Source organism: Phocoena phocoena, chromosome 8, assembly GCF_963924675.1.
Source record: "Phocoena phocoena chromosome 8, mPhoPho1.1, whole genome shotgun sequence".
Lineage (NCBI taxonomy): Eukaryota > Metazoa > Chordata > Mammalia > Artiodactyla > Phocoenidae > Phocoena > Phocoena phocoena.
Genome location: NC_089226.1, coordinates 47,479,012 through 47,498,269, shown reverse-complemented (window position 1 = coordinate 47,498,269; position 19,258 = coordinate 47,479,012). Strand labels below are relative to the sequence as shown.

At 38.0% G+C, this 19,258-nt stretch overlaps 1 protein-coding gene across 1 annotated transcript in view; it reads right to left on the bottom strand.

Annotated features, from left to right (window-relative positions):
- The window catches only part of SYTL2 (synaptotagmin like 2), a 55,162-nt gene that overhangs the window by 6,287 nt on the left and 29,617 nt on the right, over positions 1-19,258 (bottom strand). The window contains 10 exon segments of the mRNA XM_065882658.1: positions 494-664; positions 2,671-2,773; positions 3,884-4,053; positions 5,357-5,476; positions 8,357-8,451; positions 11,896-11,943; positions 13,184-13,237; positions 15,202-15,300; positions 18,097-18,494; positions 18,496-19,258. Coding sequence (XP_065738730.1) covers positions 494-664; positions 2,671-2,773; positions 3,884-4,053; positions 5,357-5,476; positions 8,357-8,451; positions 11,896-11,943; positions 13,184-13,237; positions 15,202-15,300; positions 18,097-18,494; positions 18,496-19,258 — 2,021 coding nt within the window.

Below are 19,258 nucleotides of genomic sequence, written 5' to 3'. Positions count from 1 at the left end.
GGACCAAATGACCAAACTAAGATAAAAAATTAGGTAAGAGGGACTCACAAACGTTTAAGATATTGGAGTTTTCAGATACACACTTTAAATAACTTTGATTAATAAATTCATAAAGATAATGTGAAGATGGAGAATTTTAGCAGAGAAATGGAATCTATAAAAAAGAATGAAGTGAAAATGTAAATCTGAAAAGTATAATTGAGGACCTGTAGCTGGGTGTAACAGCAGATTAGACACAGCAGATAAGAAAATTATTGAACTAAAAGATAGGTTAGCCAAAAATAGCCAGCCCAAAGAATAGAGAGGAGAAAAAAAAAGAATAGAAAATATAGAAAAGAGCATAAGAAACATATGGGACAGAGTGAAAAGACATAATGATCCCAAACTATGGGTAAGCATTCTGAATGAAAACGCAATTATACAGCAGCTCTCTCCTGTATCCTAGGCCCCAAACCAACCAACCAACAAACCAAACAAAAAACTCTGCACTTACCTTCCGCTTTAGAGGGTACCACTTCAATTGTTTATTCTGTTTGTTATCCCAGTCCCAAGTTTCCAAATCAAGTTCCACTTCCCCTAGAAAACTATTGCGCTTAAATGTATCTCGATGCCAAACAGACAGGTTCAGTTTCTGTGTCTTTAAGATTTGCCTGTCGATTTTATACTGCAGTTCAAAGAAGGAAATTAAAGCGGTAAATAATATTATTTTATGCCAAAGTTATGACATAGAGATGAAGAAAAAATTCATCTGTGTAGATCAGATTTTCTCATCTGTTAGGTTTCAAGTCTCAAGAATATTGCAAAGTCATCTTATTCTAAGTGTCTTGTTTCAAAGAGCTCAAATTCATCTTTCACAAAAGCTCATTTTTCTTTCCCCCTCTGGAAAAGCAAATGATGGCTCAAATATCATAGCCGGTAATAGCTCTCTAAAAACAAAAGCCAATTATTCAATTTTTACTGGATGTTTTTAGTTCTAACTAGATATAACATAAATCAAATTCAGTCTAAAAATACAAATGAAGTTTAATCCAATGGTCTGTTTTCTACCTAAGGACAAAGTATTTTTTTTAATAGACTTTATTTTTTAGAGCAGTTCTAGATTCACACAAAATTGAAAGTACAGAAGATTTCCCATATATCACCTGTCCCATATACAAACAACCTCTCCCACCATTATCCTGCAAGGACAAGATATTTTTCAACCTGTTTTTTTTGGCATGCTAATAGTTTTAATCTAAAATGTAGTCAATCCTTGATTATATATAATCATGGAAGGGATAATAGTCTTTCTAATCTAAAAATAATCTCTATTTGGCTTTATGATATACTACTTGACTGTCCATTTTGGTTGTAGCAGACTTGCCTTTCTCTGAGTTTACCATTTAAACTAGCTGGCTTTTCCTGAGTATAGGGTTGAAGTAGCAGACCTAGAAATAGCTAGGGTTCTGAAGTATACCATAGTCAAGTCATAATTAAAAACTTGCTACAGACAATTCACCCATGGATGACTGAGGGTTAATTTAATGTTGCTCCTTTTCTCAGAGGATAACCAAATACTTGGACAGAATTTTCAGAAAGAGGGAATGAATAATCCTTCTCATATTTGTAGTTTTAAATAATCTGTTACTCATGACTAAGGCAGCATAATAAAGTTTGAAGGAAAAAGGAATATGGGCATTTGAGCCAGGTATATTCTTCATTAGTCTATCCATCCATCTATCCTTCCATCTACAAACATTTTTTAAGTACCTATACCAGACACTGTGCTAAGAGCCAGCATTCACTAAGTGTTTAATGCATACTAATTACTTCATACATATTGGTAGGTAGGTACTATTCTTATCTCGCTTTTGCAGATCTGAAGTGTAGATGGGTTAAATCATTTGTGTAAGGGTATGCAGTTTACAAGCAACACAGAGTTGGTCCCTGCCCTCATGGAACTTACAATTAAACCAGTAGTTAAAGTGCTGAATGTTAACACAGCCTATTGTTAAACAAGGAGACTGAGGCAGCAGACAGCAGGGAAACTTAGGGGTTAAGGACAGCTTCTCATAGGAAGAGGCATTTCAGGCTGTGGGAAGTAGTTATGGACAGAATGTGGGGAAGAATATCCCAGTCTGAAGGAACAGAAAGTCCCAGCAGTGTGAGAAAATGTAGTTCCTCCAAAGAACAGAAAGGAATCAGGCTGACCTGAAGAAAGACTATGAAAGTGGAATGATGAAGCTGGAGCTCAGGTTATCAAGGGAGTGGTATGCGTGTTAAGATGGGTGTACTTGACCCTAAGAATAATGGGAATCCTCAAATATTTTAAGCAAAGAAATAACATGATCAGAATTAGGCTTTCATAAGATTGTTTTGGCAGCAATGCTCAACTTTATCAGCTGTGTATCCTTGAGCAAGTTCCTTTATTTCTCTAAGCTTCATTTGCCTCATCTGTGAGACGCAGATAATACTATCCCCCTGGCAGGGTATGGAGGACATGCATGAGATAATGCATACAACAGTCATGGTGTATCATCTCATACAAAGCAGATTCTCAGAAAATGGTTATTCATTTCCTTCTCTCTTGGTGACTGACTTCCTCTGTAGAGACACTACCCAAGATGACATGGCCTTTTAAATGCATAGGTCACCATTTAGGATTTTCCTAGATAGAGAGGTCATAGATACCCGCAGTATCTCATTATACACAGGATTCAACGTTTTCTTCACTACAAGCGTTTTCTTCTTGCCCATTTTGCCCTTGTCTGGTAACAGATAAGTCTTTACATATCTAAAAAGAGAATTGAACAGACAAGAAGGTCAGCGAAAATAAAAGTGATGTGTCTAAACTCCATTTTAAAAAATGCACTGGAAATTGATAGAAATAATTATTTCATGACACTAGGAAAAGCAGTATGTAGTAAATGCTCTCACCAACACCTTTACGCTTAAGCTTTTAAAGTGATTTCAGTGGAATTGATAATTTTATATTGTTTTGAAGATTTTTAAGGGATATTTCCTGAATTCCTTTCTTCCTTTGACCTTAACTAATGTGGGGCAGGGGGAAGACGACAGACCTCTAACGAGATGCTTAATTCTACTGGCTAGTTTCCTATTAAGAAAAGGCTTTGATGCTTGCAGAATTAAAAAAGTTTTTGTGACTGTCTTTTGAAAAAAATAATCTGGTACATACCTAATCAAGCCATATGAATGTTAAAAAAAAAAAAAAGAAGAAAAAGAAAAAACAACAAAAAGGCTATTAAGCCCAGTGCCTTTTAGGATTGGGCTTATGCTAGCAAAATAATTAAGAATCAGACTTCTGCATAGGGATAAGTAGGGAATACCATTCAACTTTGTAACTAAACTGAAATGCAATTAAACCTGTGATTTCAAAGATGAGTTGGTAATTCCCCCTAAAGTTCTATAGAATATAATTTAAATACGGAAACTACCTTATTCTAGAATCTTAACTATTTCTGCACTGCAGAGCATTATAAAGTATGTCCCACGTGTCCCTAATCCTAGAGAAAGTTTGAAAGTGTGTGGAGAGAGACTGGGGCTCAACCCATCATTCCTCATTTTGCTGCTGAATTTATGTAAACAGTCTCTTATCTTCTCTGTCCCTTGTTTCCTTATCTGTAAAAAGAAGGAATCAGGACAAAAAGACCTCAAAGGTCCCTTCCAACTTGAAACGTTTTGTGCTTCTCTGATATTTTTATAATTTAGTAGGTTTGGCATATGAATCTATAAAGTAAACAGCATTTCCCCCCAACTTTTTTTCCCAAACGTTCCTTTTAATACAGTCACACACATACCCTCCCTTCAATTACTTTCTTTCCTTCCCAATTTCTATAAGATTAAGAGCAACTAAGAGAAAATAGTGACTCCAAAATGTACTTACGGGTCCGAACGCTGTTTTTTAATATCTGCTGCTGCTAAGTCTTTACACTGGGCCACAAACACATGCAACTCCTCCAGTGAGTCCACATAGTCGATTGCAAACTGAATATTTCCCTTCACTTCCAGATTGCCAAAGTCTCCACTATAAACACTCATCACACTGCCGCTCACCTGAAAGCGTCGGAAACACGCAGTGTTTGTCTCTATCTCATTCTTGAACCCAACACAAGGATCATGGATGTAATCTTTGCTTGCCATTATTTCTCTAGTTTGCACATAAAAGCAGTTAATTTAATATGGCATCAAAAAAGCATACCAACACAGGCAACCTGACATGATGACTAGTGTTTAACAAAAATTGCCTCTAAGAGACATAGATGAAAAGTGAAATGCAAAGTTTTTTAGATGCTGACTCATTTCAAAGCAGGGTGATTTTATGGTAGGGGGCATTCAGAGTTCCATTTTTAGGCATGCTTAGAGTTTAAAGTGTTAAAGAAAGAGGATGTGAGAAACCTCAGGCACACAAATCACAGTGACACATTGCTCTATCAAATTTCCAAGGCACTAAAAAGGAATTTTACTATGTTACCCATCCGCTGAACCTAAGAAAATGCTTACTGAGCCATACACTTTTAGAGGTCAGGAAGGGCAGAAAATGGATGATTGATGAAGGAAGTTTAAAGCCTTCCCAAGGCCATATATTTGATTGTCATCAGCAGAAATTCAATTTAAATAGATTTTTTTACAAAGAGTTTGAAAAATGCAAGGCTAGTAAGAATTTAAGCACAGATCTATCATTTGTTTAGCATACCTGGTGAGATATGTGCACGTGTATATATATATCAGAGATATTTGGATAAGTGTCTGCGGACATATTTACGTATATATTTCTACACACATCTTACATGCACACACAAAACTACCTCACTTTATGAAAGTTCTGGGTAAAGTCAAATTCTCTAAATCAAATCTGAGCAACTACACTTAGGGAGCTTTCCTTTGAAAACTCCATTCTGAATCCCTCTATGGGGCAAAGAATCGCCTCTCCTATTCTTTTATGTGAATCAGTACTTTCATTCATCAGAATAAAAGTCTTGCTAAAAGACAGGTACAATTCTATACCTGCACACAGTATATAAAAGCATATCAGATATAAGCATACTTTGTGGTAGTTACCCCATTTGTTGCACAGAAAAATTTAGTGGTTCATTTTGTTGGTAATTTAGGTTTATTTTTTAAGTACTTACATCCAAAAAACCATATTTATTTATTTTGGATATGAATTCTCTTGTGATTAAAACAGAGAAAAAGGAAGATTTGGCTAGCCAGAAGCCAACTGTGGGTTAGAGAAAAAGCTCTCATGCCCCTGGAACCTGAGAAATACAACAAAAGGTCCTTTTACAGTAGCAGGAGCATGGTGGAGCAAGGTTCGCAGAAGCAGAGGGATATTAACATGAAGCCTTTGTTTACATACAGAAGACAAGGACGTCATGCCAGAGGAGCTGCTAAGATTGGTTAAAGAGCTCGGGCTCTTCTTGTGTCTGCTGAGCTGGTAACTGCCTTCTGATGTTGTATCTGTTTCTCTGTCATCACTCTACAAAACATCATACAATATATACAAAATTTAAATTCAGAATGAGTCAAGATCAAAATCTGTTTAGATAAAGATAATATCTTGGTATCCCACTGATCTATGACATTTTCCAAGGTCAAAGTGCTAACTGCCAAGGAATGGTATTCAAGACGGGGTGGGTGGTCTGCCTTGGACCTCATCGTAGGAGGCGAGCAGTGGTTAGGTACTGAAATAACAAAGCGATTTGTTTCACCTACAAGGTGGCCCCAAGGTGCATTCTCTTAATATTATACATTCGTATTGCTTGGAAAACTTTGTTGATACATATGAGAAATTAACTTTACCTAGACAATAAATGGTCTAACATTTACTATCAAATCATAAAAGGTCATGCCTCATTCCTCTCGTTAACATAGGCTTAACTTCCCTAAAAATCAATAGTGTCTCGTTTTACTTGAGACACTATTAAACTAGGGGAAACAAATGCTAATCTGATCTGTGTTTCAAGTTTTTTATACATATGTATATATGTGTGTATATATAATTTTAAACCACCTCTTAGGTATTTCTATAGTGCTATTGTGCTTATCTTTTGTGTTGCTATAGGGAAGTATACTGATTTGTACATTCTGCCCACATTAGATTTTAACAAATTAAAAAAAAAATAGCAACAACATACTTATTTTAAATATGTCCCAGGAAATATTTACCTGGGTCAAGAAAGAAAAGTGACAATAATAAATTTTATTATATTTAGATCTATAGTTTATTAGATGGTAGCTTTAAGAATTTATGCTTCAGAATGAGTTCCTTTTGGGGTTAGAGAGTTTATGGAGCAGTTCAGTGGCTCCTGGGGTTAGGGAAACACCTTTATGGAGGAGTGATTAGTTCATGCCAACATATTCCAGGGCCCATGCAATTACATGTCAATGTAACAGATGCCAATCCTAACGCAGATTAAGAAAAGGGTTAAAAAATTATGATTTATATGGATGAGAAAAGAATCCTTCCTCAAGGGTGAAAAAAAATCCATACATTTTTCATGTCTCTATTATCATACTCCCTTCCCACATGCTTACAGACCATTTCCCCCTATCATAGCCGTAATACATTCTACCTGGTACATCAGAGCATTAGTGATTACTGGAAGGATAGGACCTTGTCTTGATGACCTGGAACACTGATTTTCATAAAGCTGGTACTCAACAAATGTGACTGACACTAAGCCTCAAAGGGACAGTAGACAAAGAAGCAATGTCTGATTTCATCCCACTTCCTTTAACATTCAGTCCAACCCCAGGTACTTTGAAAGGTAAAATGATGCAGCTTAATTTGGTATCTCTGATGTACAAACTCAAACAATTTGGACTGTCTTTTGTGTGGAGCAAGTGAGGCAGCAGGTTAAAACTGAAGGGAGGAGAAAAATAAAAAATCAGGCCAATCAGGTATCATTGGCCTCTCAAATTATTAGATGGTTCATTCATATGACCAACAAATACCAAAGCATATCTACAAAGGTATAAAACCATAGGAACTCCATGAGGTGCCTATGCTGGCTTCCAGCTAATGAGTTAGTTTCAAAGAATGAGTGATTCTTTCCAAAGGAACTGTAATGTGGGCTCTTAAGCAAATGCAAGGGCTGAATACTTGCAGATATAGTTCATCTAAGGCTCAAGAGTAGATAGAACGGTGCCCAGGCGGTGGGGGAGGAGGGATGTAATTTATATATTGTCCAGAGCTTTCCTTACACTCCATCTACTAAGAGAACACTTAAGGATGAAGCTTTTATTTCGCCATTAAAAATCAGACCAAAACTGCAAACGGGAACAGCTAACATTAAGGTACTCTGTGACAGCACTGTGCTATGTGTTTTCCCTGCACTATCTCACTGACCCCTCATAATCTAATGAGGTAGGTACTAGGAAAGCACTCAGGGAAGCTAAGGAAATTGTCCATAATCACGTAACAAATTAGTAGCATGGCCAGAACTGGGAGTGCCTAACCTCAAAGCTCAGGCTCCTAACTAGCTGGTGGCAAGAACATGGAATCTTAGTTAAGTCACAGGACCTGAGTTCAAATCCTAGATCTACTTTTTAGTAGCTGTTGGATTTGGGGAAAGTTATTTAACCTCTGTGAGGCTCTTTCTTCTTTTATAAAATGGAGAAATTTGTACCTACCACACTCTGTTTGTGAGAGTTAGACATCAGAGCGAATATCAAGTGCCTGGTACTTACTAGTTACCAAATGAATAATAGGTAATAGTCATGTTCTTACTTGAGACAGTAGGTATAGTAGTTAATAGCACGGGGGTCAGATCTGGGCTCCAGTGCTGGTTTAACCCCTTTCTAGCCGAGTGAGGTTACCTTACCTCTCTTACTCTCAGTTTTCTCATCTGTAATATCTGGGGATAATGATGGTGCCCACCTCCCAGGGTTAATGGAGGATTAAATGAGATAATGTACGTAAAGTGCTTACCCCCAGTTGATATCCTTAAAGTTTGCTATGTCATTGTTACTTTACTATTTTAACATATGCTTTCAAGCTAGTCATGCTACCTAGACTTAGCTTTCACAAATCAACTGTACTCTAAACTACAGAGGAGCTCATGCCAACATTTTTCTGCTGGATTTCTTATTTTGTACCCACTTTGAAACAAAAGTCACATTCCCAAATCTATGCACTTTGACTTCACCACCAATAAGAGTTACTGTATGAGTCAAATGAGATGTGCCTTGCCTTGTTCCAGGACTAACAACACTACCTCTATTGACATGAGAGGCAAAGGTCAGTCCTGCTGACCTCTTCGGTCTCTGCTATGGCTGAATACAGACACACCAACCTTGGCATAGTAAATCCACCTATTTGGTTCCATTTTTCGGAAGGTACAAAAGACAAACTTGCCTCATCTTGGAGAAATGCTGGAACAGACTTGCTCATCCTTTTGAGTTTGTCAGGGTGGGAAAACTGATTATCAGGTTGTGAAGGCACTGTGGAAACTAAACAGTAGCATTTCCATTCAAAATTATCCTCACAGTTGTCAGACAAACATAAGGCATAAATTGAAAACACACTTTTCTTTTGTCTATGAACAGAGATGTTTTTGTAAATTGGTTAAAGGAATAGTAGTTCACATGCACAGGACCATAAGGTAAGCAACATGCAGTTATAGAGAGAGAACTAGCAAGGAGTTGAACCAAATAGAAAACAAAAATTTAAAAACCACTAGGTTTACTGGACTGCAGGACCGGATTTGAATTATACTGAAACCTACAACCAATGTGAATTGGTTTTAACTGTTATTTTTTCACATTAGAGCTTTGAACCACAAGATCTGTACTTTATTGGTTCATCTCCTTGAGATATATTACATTTTTAACATGCTGCAGGCTGAAAAACTATTTCATCAGATAGCAAGGATCTTTGTACACAACTCAATCATAGAAGTTTTCTGGCTATTGAGTGTCTAAAAGGAGGTTGGTTTCTTTAGTGATTGCTGGGATTACCTGTAAGAGTGTTTCGCCCTCAGAAAGTCGTGAAAGACTACAATTTCAAAACGAATTATTTTTTGAAAATGGAAATTATTTAGATACCCTTCAATTCAGAGAGTTTTCAATAGACATATCCCAAGGCAAGTCTGAATGGTTCAATTTAAGATACTCTAAGAATTTACTATGAAAATGTAGCATATGGTTTCTTTCTGATACAGTAAGTATGTGTGTGGAAGTCACAATAAGATGATGAATTCGCTTCCTCGTTTGTGTAACTCTAGTTAGAAAACTTTCTTCTTCTTTGCCTAAGAATGACAATGTCTAAGCTTTTCTTATGGTGAATCAGAGCTTCTATATTGAATGGCTTAATATTTTTCAAGGCACTTAGAACAGTGTCTGGCACATATTAGGCCTTATGTAAATATTTGCTAAACAAATAAACATTATCTGATAGGAAATCTTTAAATTATCTTTTCAGTGTGATATAAATATACTGACTTGACTTTCTCATTGAAAGAGATACCAGGAAAACAGATAAATAAAAATCAAATTGTATTTCTACATATAACTCAAAAGGCCCAAATTTAGTCCTGAGCATTAGCTAAATTCATCTTTAGTTAAAAGAAATCTAATGAAGGAAGACAGAAACTTGAACTACACATATTAAATATTTGCTCATTCACATAATAGTTCTCACCTAGCTTTAGGCTCACAAATGCATCAAAATACATTTATGGTGTCTCACAAGATGAGACCTACTTTAATTACTTCCCATTAAACAATAACACATGTGTGTGTGTATTCAGGTGACTTATACTGAAGCAGTATAAAAGTAGATCCCGCAAGGGCACAATGTAGCCCAATGAATATGTAAAACTTTTTTTATCATAACACTACTCCCTATTATTTTCAAAAGTATGTATCTGTTACTCAAATGTAGTCAGTTTTACACTTATTGGGCTTTAGTTATTTGTGTTTTGATCATGCTTTTCATTTTGTCTTGTGGTAAGAATACACTCTTTACTAGAGAAAAGGAATAACCCCAGCCCAGACATTAAGAGTCATCTGGGAAAAGATCACAAAAAAGAGAAATTAATTTACCCAGAATTTAGCACACGATTAGCCTATTTCCCTTGACCAATAACTAAGCTAATTAGGAGGTCACATATGAAGACACAGACATATAGGCATACACTGTCTATGCCTATGTTTTGTTTTCACTCCTCAAGTTAAATGTTGAACAAAACACAGAAAGATAAACTAGCATGCCCAAACTTAAGTATTCAGTTGCCAGTTCAAAAGCAACTGGAAAAGCCTCTTTACCCAACACCCCTGAGGGACAGAAGTCTTGTTTCCTCTGCAGCAGCCGGACAGAGAACACACACCAAGGGCTGAAGCCTGGATTGCCTTCTTTCCTAGGTGGTTCTTAAGAATTTGTCAGGTCATGTGCCAAAGCTCAGCTCCTTCATCTCTGGCAGGAGAACCTCATGAGCAAAGTTTCAGATTTCAGATGAGATGTCACAGCTTTCAAGCACCAGCACTTCTCTACCTAATGGCTCCTTCCTTTGGCTGCTCTTCTCTTTAAGAACCATCAGCACATCCAAAGACTGTTGGGAAACTGTTATTAAAAATTATGTGGACTCCTGAGGGCAGGTGTGTGTATCATTATCTTCAACCCTCCAGTGCCTAGGATTGTGAAACCACCTCAAACAGGGACGTCAAGAAGACACACATGCGTATCTGCATGCTTTGCTAGCCTCCACAAACACCTTTTTAATGCACCATTTGTACTCAAGACAATAGTCACAGTTAAGAACAGCAGTCTTAAGATTGAACAGAAAATGGTAAATAATCATTATCTTTTCTTCATGGTGGATATTAATTACTTGATGCATATTAGCTACCACAAGTGTACATACATTTCTTTCTTTTTTTAAAATTGAAATATAGTTGACATACAATATTATGTTGTGTACTAATAACTTTACATTTGCGTATAAAATGATCACCATAAGTCTAGCAACCATCTGTCCCTATACAAAGTTATCACAATATTATTGGCCATATTCCTTATGCTGTATATTACATCCCCACAGCTTTTTTATTTTATAACTTAACCTTTTAAGGTTAAGTTATAAAATAAACTTAACCTTTTCCCACCCACCATGCCCCCCAGCAACCATCCGTTTGTTCTCTATATCTTTGAGTTTGCGTTTTGTTTTGTATTTTTAGATTCCACATATAAGTGAGATCGTACGGTATTTGTCTTTCTCTGACTTATTTCACTTAGCATAATACCCCCTAGATCCAACTATGTTGTCACATACATTTACGACTTGAGATTCAGATGTTCACTTGCTTTATAATGAACTATACTAGAGTTTAGTTATGAACCTCAGAGCTTAAACCCTGTGCATTATAAAATTTGCTCCTATAGATAACGTAGAGAGGCATATATGACCATACTACATACTAGTCGTCAAAGTACAGTTCTTTCTTAGGTCCAGGTACATTATAAATTGCTTCATGTCTATAGCCTTGCGTAAAGGCCATAAGAGATCCAGTACTCCAGACCATACTGCAACATAAAAGCCAAGTGATATTAGAAGGTGCCAACTTCATTTTAAGTAAAGATTCAAAAAGCAGAGAGACTGGCAAAAGTATAACAGTACTGAGCAATAACGTGTGTATGTATAATACATATACATATGTATACGTAAAAATTCTAAATATATATAACTATCCCTCAGTGGAATCATGAATTAATCTTTCAACACAGATAGTAGTAAAATATTTTTAATAAAACCCTTGTCAGAATGAAATAGTTTTGTAAGCTGCAAGAGTTTAGTATAATAATAAATGCTACATTAATGGGGTTAGTTATTTCAGCACATTTAACACCATGTAGAGCAGCAACATTCAGTCATTTGTGAGAAAGATCCTGCTACTCACTTCCTGGAATGCATTCATTTGTATCTGGTTCCTGATCTGCTTTTTGATCTACTCAGAAGAGCAACATTGAGAATAAATACCATTTTAACAGAAAGATGAAAGAGACACGAAAATAAAGCTCAAATGTCAGTTTCACTGCTAAGACTGCAGAATACATCTGACAGTTTTTCAGCTTGCTTTCCTCCATTCCCCAGTGCAATTCTTCATTAGCCTCTTTGAGGTCTCCTGTTCAAGTAAATAGCCAACATCCACCACAGGAGACGTGCAGTGTCTTTCCTCTCACTCAATAAGCCACAGCATGGAAAATGGAACGAGCACTGTGCTAGGAGTGGTGAAGCTGAGATGCCCGTCCCCACCCTCCCACTGACTGACGAGCTACAAGAGCTCAGACAGATCACCTAATTTCTCCGAGCTTTTCTCATCTGTAAGATGAAGATAAAAATCACTGCCCCACCTCCTTCAGTGAGGAGGTTGTAAACATAAAATGAGAAAGACAAAACGATTACATAAAAGTAAGGAATGACCTTTGAAGAGCTCTGTTGCTGCATTTTACATGAGAAAGCTCAGTTAATATACATTTTTATCATTATAGTGCAGGCAACTTAGAAAACAAAATTCTAGCATACAAGTATAAATTATATTTATGTTTGCATAAATGCTGAACCATAAAAATCAGACTCATTTCCATCCCTCCCACCACTATTACCCTATTCATTTTATAACTGAACCAAGTAACACCTGATCCATTGACAAGCTGCAAGACCTTCTGGCTCCTAAAAATTCAGAATCAGTTAATTTCACCCTTGGTCTATACTTAGTTAAGCAGAGGCAGGATCTCCACTCTTGTTCTGGGACCCTTTCCTTTGACCTTAAATCTTTACCAGTTATACCTAGAGAGATCTAAATGCTGAGACTTGAGAATCAAATATAGGAATAACTTAACCCAGGAACCCACTCCACTCTCCCTGCCTTCACAAGGAGTTTTGCAAGTCAGAGTAGCAAAAATCTGTTCATACCCATAGAAATACAATTTCCTATTTTTAAAAACCCTCGCTTCCCAAGGGTCTCTGATGAGATCCTCACAACAGTATCACCAGCAGAAACCTTAAGAATACAAGCAGTATTAAATGCACCAAGTCAGAACCATTTTATAATAACTTAGGCACAATTCATCACATAGCAGCAAATGACGTTCTTCTATTTCTCTAACAGCTGCATCCCGGTGACTGCCCAAACCATCCCAGAACCTAATACACAGACAGACATGCAAATACATAAAGATATTTACCATCTTCAGCACTACGCACTAATTCTTCTGGCAGATTATCTACTTTTGCTTGATCTGTGCAGGAGAAATGAACAAATGGTTAACACGACTGACCCTTGCCGAGAAAGAACAGTGAGATTGTCCCTGGAAGCCCCCGGAGTTGGAAGCAATTAGTCAAGATGCGGTGAGGGGTGCAACCAAGATGTCTTCCCCCAAATACTTTCCCTTTAGATTAGCTAGTTGAGCCAGTGCCATAGCGGGAGCTCCCATTTCAGCCCCGATGCAGCTTACATCAGCACACTGCTGCACACGGACTCCCAAGGGTTAGAGGGTTAGCTCAGAGCAAGCAATCGGCTGGCAGCAGGAGAAAGCACAGGGCTGCAACAGCCTCTTTATTCTTCTGGAAAGGGTAAGATGCTAGCCATGACTAACACCTTCTCAAACCCACGGTCATTAACAAATATTTCTGTGCGTGCATCATCATTTGTGTATGCCTCTGGGAGCCTTGCTTGGGAAGTCAACTGAAGAGATGTAACTGGGGACCAGCTGCTAAGTGGAATCTTGGCAGGCTCGTGTGAGAGTGGGTATCGGTATTTGGAAAGGAGCATGCAGGAATACCCGTCAGCTGATGGTGTTTTTTATTTTAACTCTACGCATTCCTGAGTACTTTAAAGCTGCACCATGGAAATAGCCACGTGCTTCTCAGGCAAGAGGTCTGCCAAATTGGACAATTGTTGCTGAGTTTTGGGGTTTTTTTTTTTTTCCCTCAGGGCCCATCACTAACATCAGGAAGAACAATCAGGGCTGTCCAACAAAGGACTGGACTCGCCTTCTCTGGAAGCATTCAGGCGGATGTGGGGGGTTGGCCACCTGTTAAGGGGGCTTTAGAGGGAATTCCTGCACTGGGGGGAGTTTGGAATGGGTGACCTTCAAGGTCCCTTCCAACCCTGAGATTCCAAGATCTTTGGTAGGGTGAGGACTGCATTCCAAACTGGGACTCTACTGCCCCCAGAGCCCTGAAAATCTCTGAATTTTAAGAATTGTTTAGTGGCGTAGTTTTTTCTTTTTTAAAATCTGAGTTTTCAGTCTCAATCGCAGATGTGTAAAAATATTCTAAACATGACAATGGTCAATTTTAATCATATGAGTTTGGCAGTGGTTAACTTGCACTCAGTAAGTTTTCGCATGACCATCTGTAATCCCAGGGGTGCATTTTAGCTTAAAAATATTAAGAACAAAACCCCAAGAAGTCACAATCTCTAAGGCCCTATATACATTATGCTGTATGTTAGTACTCTAGAAATCCTTCACCAGTTAAATTAGCAGCCAGTGGGGAATAGTGTGCCTGAAGTGTTGCATGTCAGACAGCCTTTGGGCTTATAATTCCACTATCCAAAAGAAATGCATGAAAAGGGATAAAAGAGAAAGCGAAGTCCTTGAAGCCAGGGACTAATTCATCTCTATATCATGCAAAAATTCATCAGACATCCAACACTGTCATATATAACACGGTCTCTTCATAAATGCTCTTGTTAATAGCCTGTTGATTTTGAGTCCCAGCTCTGCTGTATGATAGGAAGCAAACTACTTTACCTCTGTGAACTTCACTTTCCTCATCTGTAAAATGGGAGTAACAATTTGTCCCTCACAGGGTTGCCTATGCCAGTTAAACGGGAAAGTGCATGTAAAACACTTAGCCAAGTCCTGGCACACAGTGTTCAATCAATGTTAGCTATTACCACTAGAACCACTAGCTACCAGTCTTTTAAAACTCACTGTACTTGAATAAACACTCAAACTGGGATTCTTCAAGGAAACCTAGTATTCTAGTAACCAAACCTCACGCGTTATTTTAAAAGCAAAGTTCCAGCCACTTTAGGCTGAGCCTGTTCAGCTCACTTGGGAAAAGTTATTCTCATCTGTTAACCCCCCTTTAGGGTTTTCAGTGCACAACAGCATGCAGTGAGGCCACAGAAGAGCACATACGCATTCTTAAGCTGAGATGGGGGCATGAACAGTGGGGCAAACTTTATTCTCACTTGATGAATCTGATGCAACATCTTCTAGACTTTTGGAAGGCATTTTCCTAGCAGCACTCCTTTCCAAAGTTTTCAAAACAGGACTGGGTTCTTCTGAACCTGTTGCAAGACAAAACCGATGAATACTGCACAAAAGAAAAAAGAAAACAACCAAACTCTTAATAATCAACGGACACTGAAATGGTAGGTTGAAAGGAGGCATTATGCCGTAAGCCTCGATACTTTTATTCACGCTATGAAGCACTCCAACAGAAGAAAATAAAATTTCTCCACTAAAGAATATTAGTATATTCTTTAACTAACTTTCCTGGTCAAGAAATATTTGTAAGCATAAACGATACAGAAACAAGATTAACAAGATTCCCACATTAACAGAAATGTGCTCTCTTAGTCTTTTACACCTCTATTTTAGGCACATCATTTGTTCTGTGCCAGACTTGAATCTTTCCCCTTCACTTCTAGCTTTTGAAGACAGCCACAAAATGGTTTTACGAGCATTAAAATAATTAGCTGAAAACCATAGAAGGCAGGATTCAGATGTTTTAACATCTGTGTATAATTGGGTACACAGATGGGTGAATTCTCCAGATTAACAAATGTAGGCTTTTTGGGTTTCATGAACTGGTGAAATTTCCAACAAAATGTTGGGTAATGACATGAGGTAGTCAACTTTTTATTTTACTAAGGCATTTGTGTGTGTGTGGGGGGGGGGGAGGTCTCTATTATCTACTAATGCCTTTATTTTATAAAAGGAAAGGCATTTTAGGACCACAAGGGGAAAAAAAAAGGAAGAAAAAGCGCATAACCGCAGAATAAGAACAGTTCTTTAAATACATCTAATCTTATAAAAGTTTTTCTCTAGATAGTCCTTAATTGTTCCATTTTGACAGTGGAAACTCCATCATGGATAAGCCCTGGTCTGAGTACTCTCATTCATCACTGTTGTAGTCTCAGTGACTAGAACAGTGGCTGGCAACAGGCACTTCGAAAATGTTTGCTAAATCAACGAATGATTCCATTAATGAGTCGATGAATTTGGGAACTACTTCTCTAGACAATACTTTCCTGAAATGCATCCCAGTTCTGCCCAATGTTAATAGGCATTCTCCAGTAAATGGATCCTAAGATGAATTAGATTTGGGACGCTCTATGTTCAAACTTAAATGGTTTCTTACTGCAGACCTTCTTAGTGACTTTAATATGCTTTAGTGTACTAATCATGTGCATGATCTCCCAGCATTCCCTCCCCCTTTTTAAGGGAACATACTGAGGTATTGGTTGGTTAAGAGCTCAGCCACAAGTCAAACATGTTAGGCTGCTCATCAAAATTATGGTGCCTTGTTGTCAGGTTCTTCCCTACTCTCACTCCACCCCCACCCATTTATTTAAAAAATAGTAATTTAGGTTAGAAGATACAAAACTATGTACTATTTTATACCTCCTACTTGGCTTATAAGTTTAAAATATCTTCTCTGGGCTCTGTCTGTCTGGGTGGTTATTTATATTGATTATTTCTTTTTTAGATAGGCTTTTTTGCTGTTCAATCAGTTATACTGGTATACTTTAACACAGCCATATACATTAAGCAACAGTCTGTAAAGTAAGTGCAAATTTACAAGCCCTTCACCTCCTATAGGTCAATTTGGCCTAGTAACTCATGGGGTAGCTTAGTAAAAGTCTACTTCAACAAGTTTAAGATGTTGCCTTAACGCTCTTGCATATGTCTGGTTTGAGAGACTGGTATTTCATTTTCCTTTTCTCACCAGTTATAAATGTTAAAGGGGCTTCAGCTTGATTACTTAGGATTAAAGGTGGATTCTTTGGTCAGTTTTCAATAATAGGCCCCACAGCTACTTGCCAAGGAGCCCAAACCTCACAAATCAGCCACTCAGTAAAGCTCATTTGTTCTCATTGAGACTGAAGGGAGCCAGAAAATGACAAATTCTATTAATTTTCTACTAAGGAAGGTGATCAACATTAGTCGTTGTGCAATTTTGGTTAAAATGTTCCAGCCAGAGAGCATCCTTTATCATTTCATCATTCTAATCAGCTAACTTCTAATCCCTATTTGTTCCTGGGTTTCTCTCCCAAAATAGCCAGGTTGCTCAGAATAGCAAACCGAGACAAGCCCTATCTTTTATAGCCTGGCTGAAACCAGAAGCCCAAGTCCACTTAGGTGAATATGGTAATTGATTAAGATCTCCATCCACTTAGCTAAGGCTGGAGCCAAAGAAATGCAGCAGGCCAGGCAATGCCCTTATAGGTGGAATCAGGTGAGGTCATCAGACTGAGGCATACCCTAGAAGGGGAGGATCCTGCAGATAATTGCAAACAAGAGGGAGAGAGTGGCAACAGAAACACCACAGCCCAAGGTATCTCAAGGGAAACTTCCAGCCTTGCACTTTGTTCCTGGTACTTAGCCACTAATGTGGTAAACTACTGTTCTTAAAAGGGAAATGTGTGACCAGTATGGGAGTTTCTTGCCACAAATCTTACTAGAGACTCCTGTATAGACTGCCAATTAGGAAATTCTAATTAGCTCCAAGAGAAAAGCACACTTGGATGTTTTAGAGGTACTCTCTAAACCCCAAAAGTTCTTTAAAAAATATTTTTGAAACCTAAAAATTCTATCACTGATCAGTGAGAATAAAGTCAGATTCTGAAACACTGCCTGATGGGTAAAGCTATCTCTATGTAACTCATCTGATTAAAGAAGATAAAAGGAAATGTAGTTTTTTATTAAGAAAATCTAGGGAGAACTGAAGTACAAGGAAGAATTTAGTACTGTTTGGGATTGTCAAATTAATCCCAATTCTAAAAACTACACCATCCTTTATGTCAGCATTACATAAATCAACTCATTAACCAATCAGTTAAAAACCTCAAAATGCTCACTGGAGGTATTTCTGCAGCTTTCTGCCTTAGAACTGATGTTTCCATCTGAAATATCAGAGTCAGAGAAACCTTCTTTTTCTTCCTTTTTCCCTTGTCTCTTATATGGTGATGCCAGAATCAATTCAACTTTACTTATTTTTGTAGAGTTTTCTTTGTCTGTCAGGAGAGGAATGGGTTGCCTATTTCTGGGCACGTTCATTGCTTCAGGAGCCTCTTTGAAACCAAGCTCCTGAAAAGCCCCTTCTCAAACTACTGCAACCTCACTTTCATAATTTCTGTCCTCTGGGGGTTTTATAGTTTCAGTGGTCCCTATTTCATGGTCCACAGAAAGTTGTGAGGTTCCAGGGATCTCAACCCCACTTTCAAAACCACAGAGATCTATTGGTAAATCAGTCAGCTTTGTCTCTTCCCAACACTTTATCACGTTGCCTGACTTGAGGTTTGAAAACATTACTCTTAAGTTTCGTTTCCGAGGCCTTTGAGGCTGTCCAGTAAAAAGAGGGCACTTTCCCCAAGAACCTGGCCTGCTTTGACTGTGAAGGCTCCTTCTCAGGAGTTTCTTCCTTCACTGACACCTGGAGCTGATAAGAAGGACCATTAGATGATTCTTTAAGGAGTTTCTCAAAGCCAATCTCAAAAGCACTCCCAGTAATTGATGCAGCCTCAGACTTTTCTGCTGTTTCTTTCATTTCCTTAGGATGGAATTCAGAAGCAGCCTGCCTGGGCACCTCAGTACTACCTATTAACTTTGATGAATAAAGAGTCCCTGTATCACTGTCATATTTTGAGCAGGGGCTTTCAATTGTTTCCTTCAGTAGTTTTTCTAAGACAGCACTGAATTCAAGGAGCTCTGATTTAGGTTGAATAATTGTTTCCCTCACAGTTTCTGTCACTTCCTGAGATAACTCTTTGCCATCCTGAGCAACAGTAGAAGCAGATGAGCTAAGGGTTTGTTCTGATGGAGGCATTTGGGCAGCTAAATAAGATCCAACTTTATGAGTTTTATCAGGAACTACACTGAAGGAATACAAATCCTTTCTGTCTGGAACTATGCTGTCCATTGTAGTCTGTGATGGGATAACTCCCAGAGAATTTGAGGGGCTACCTTCTACCTGCACGCCTTCAGGAAATTCTGCTTTTACTTCTCCAGAAACTACTTCCC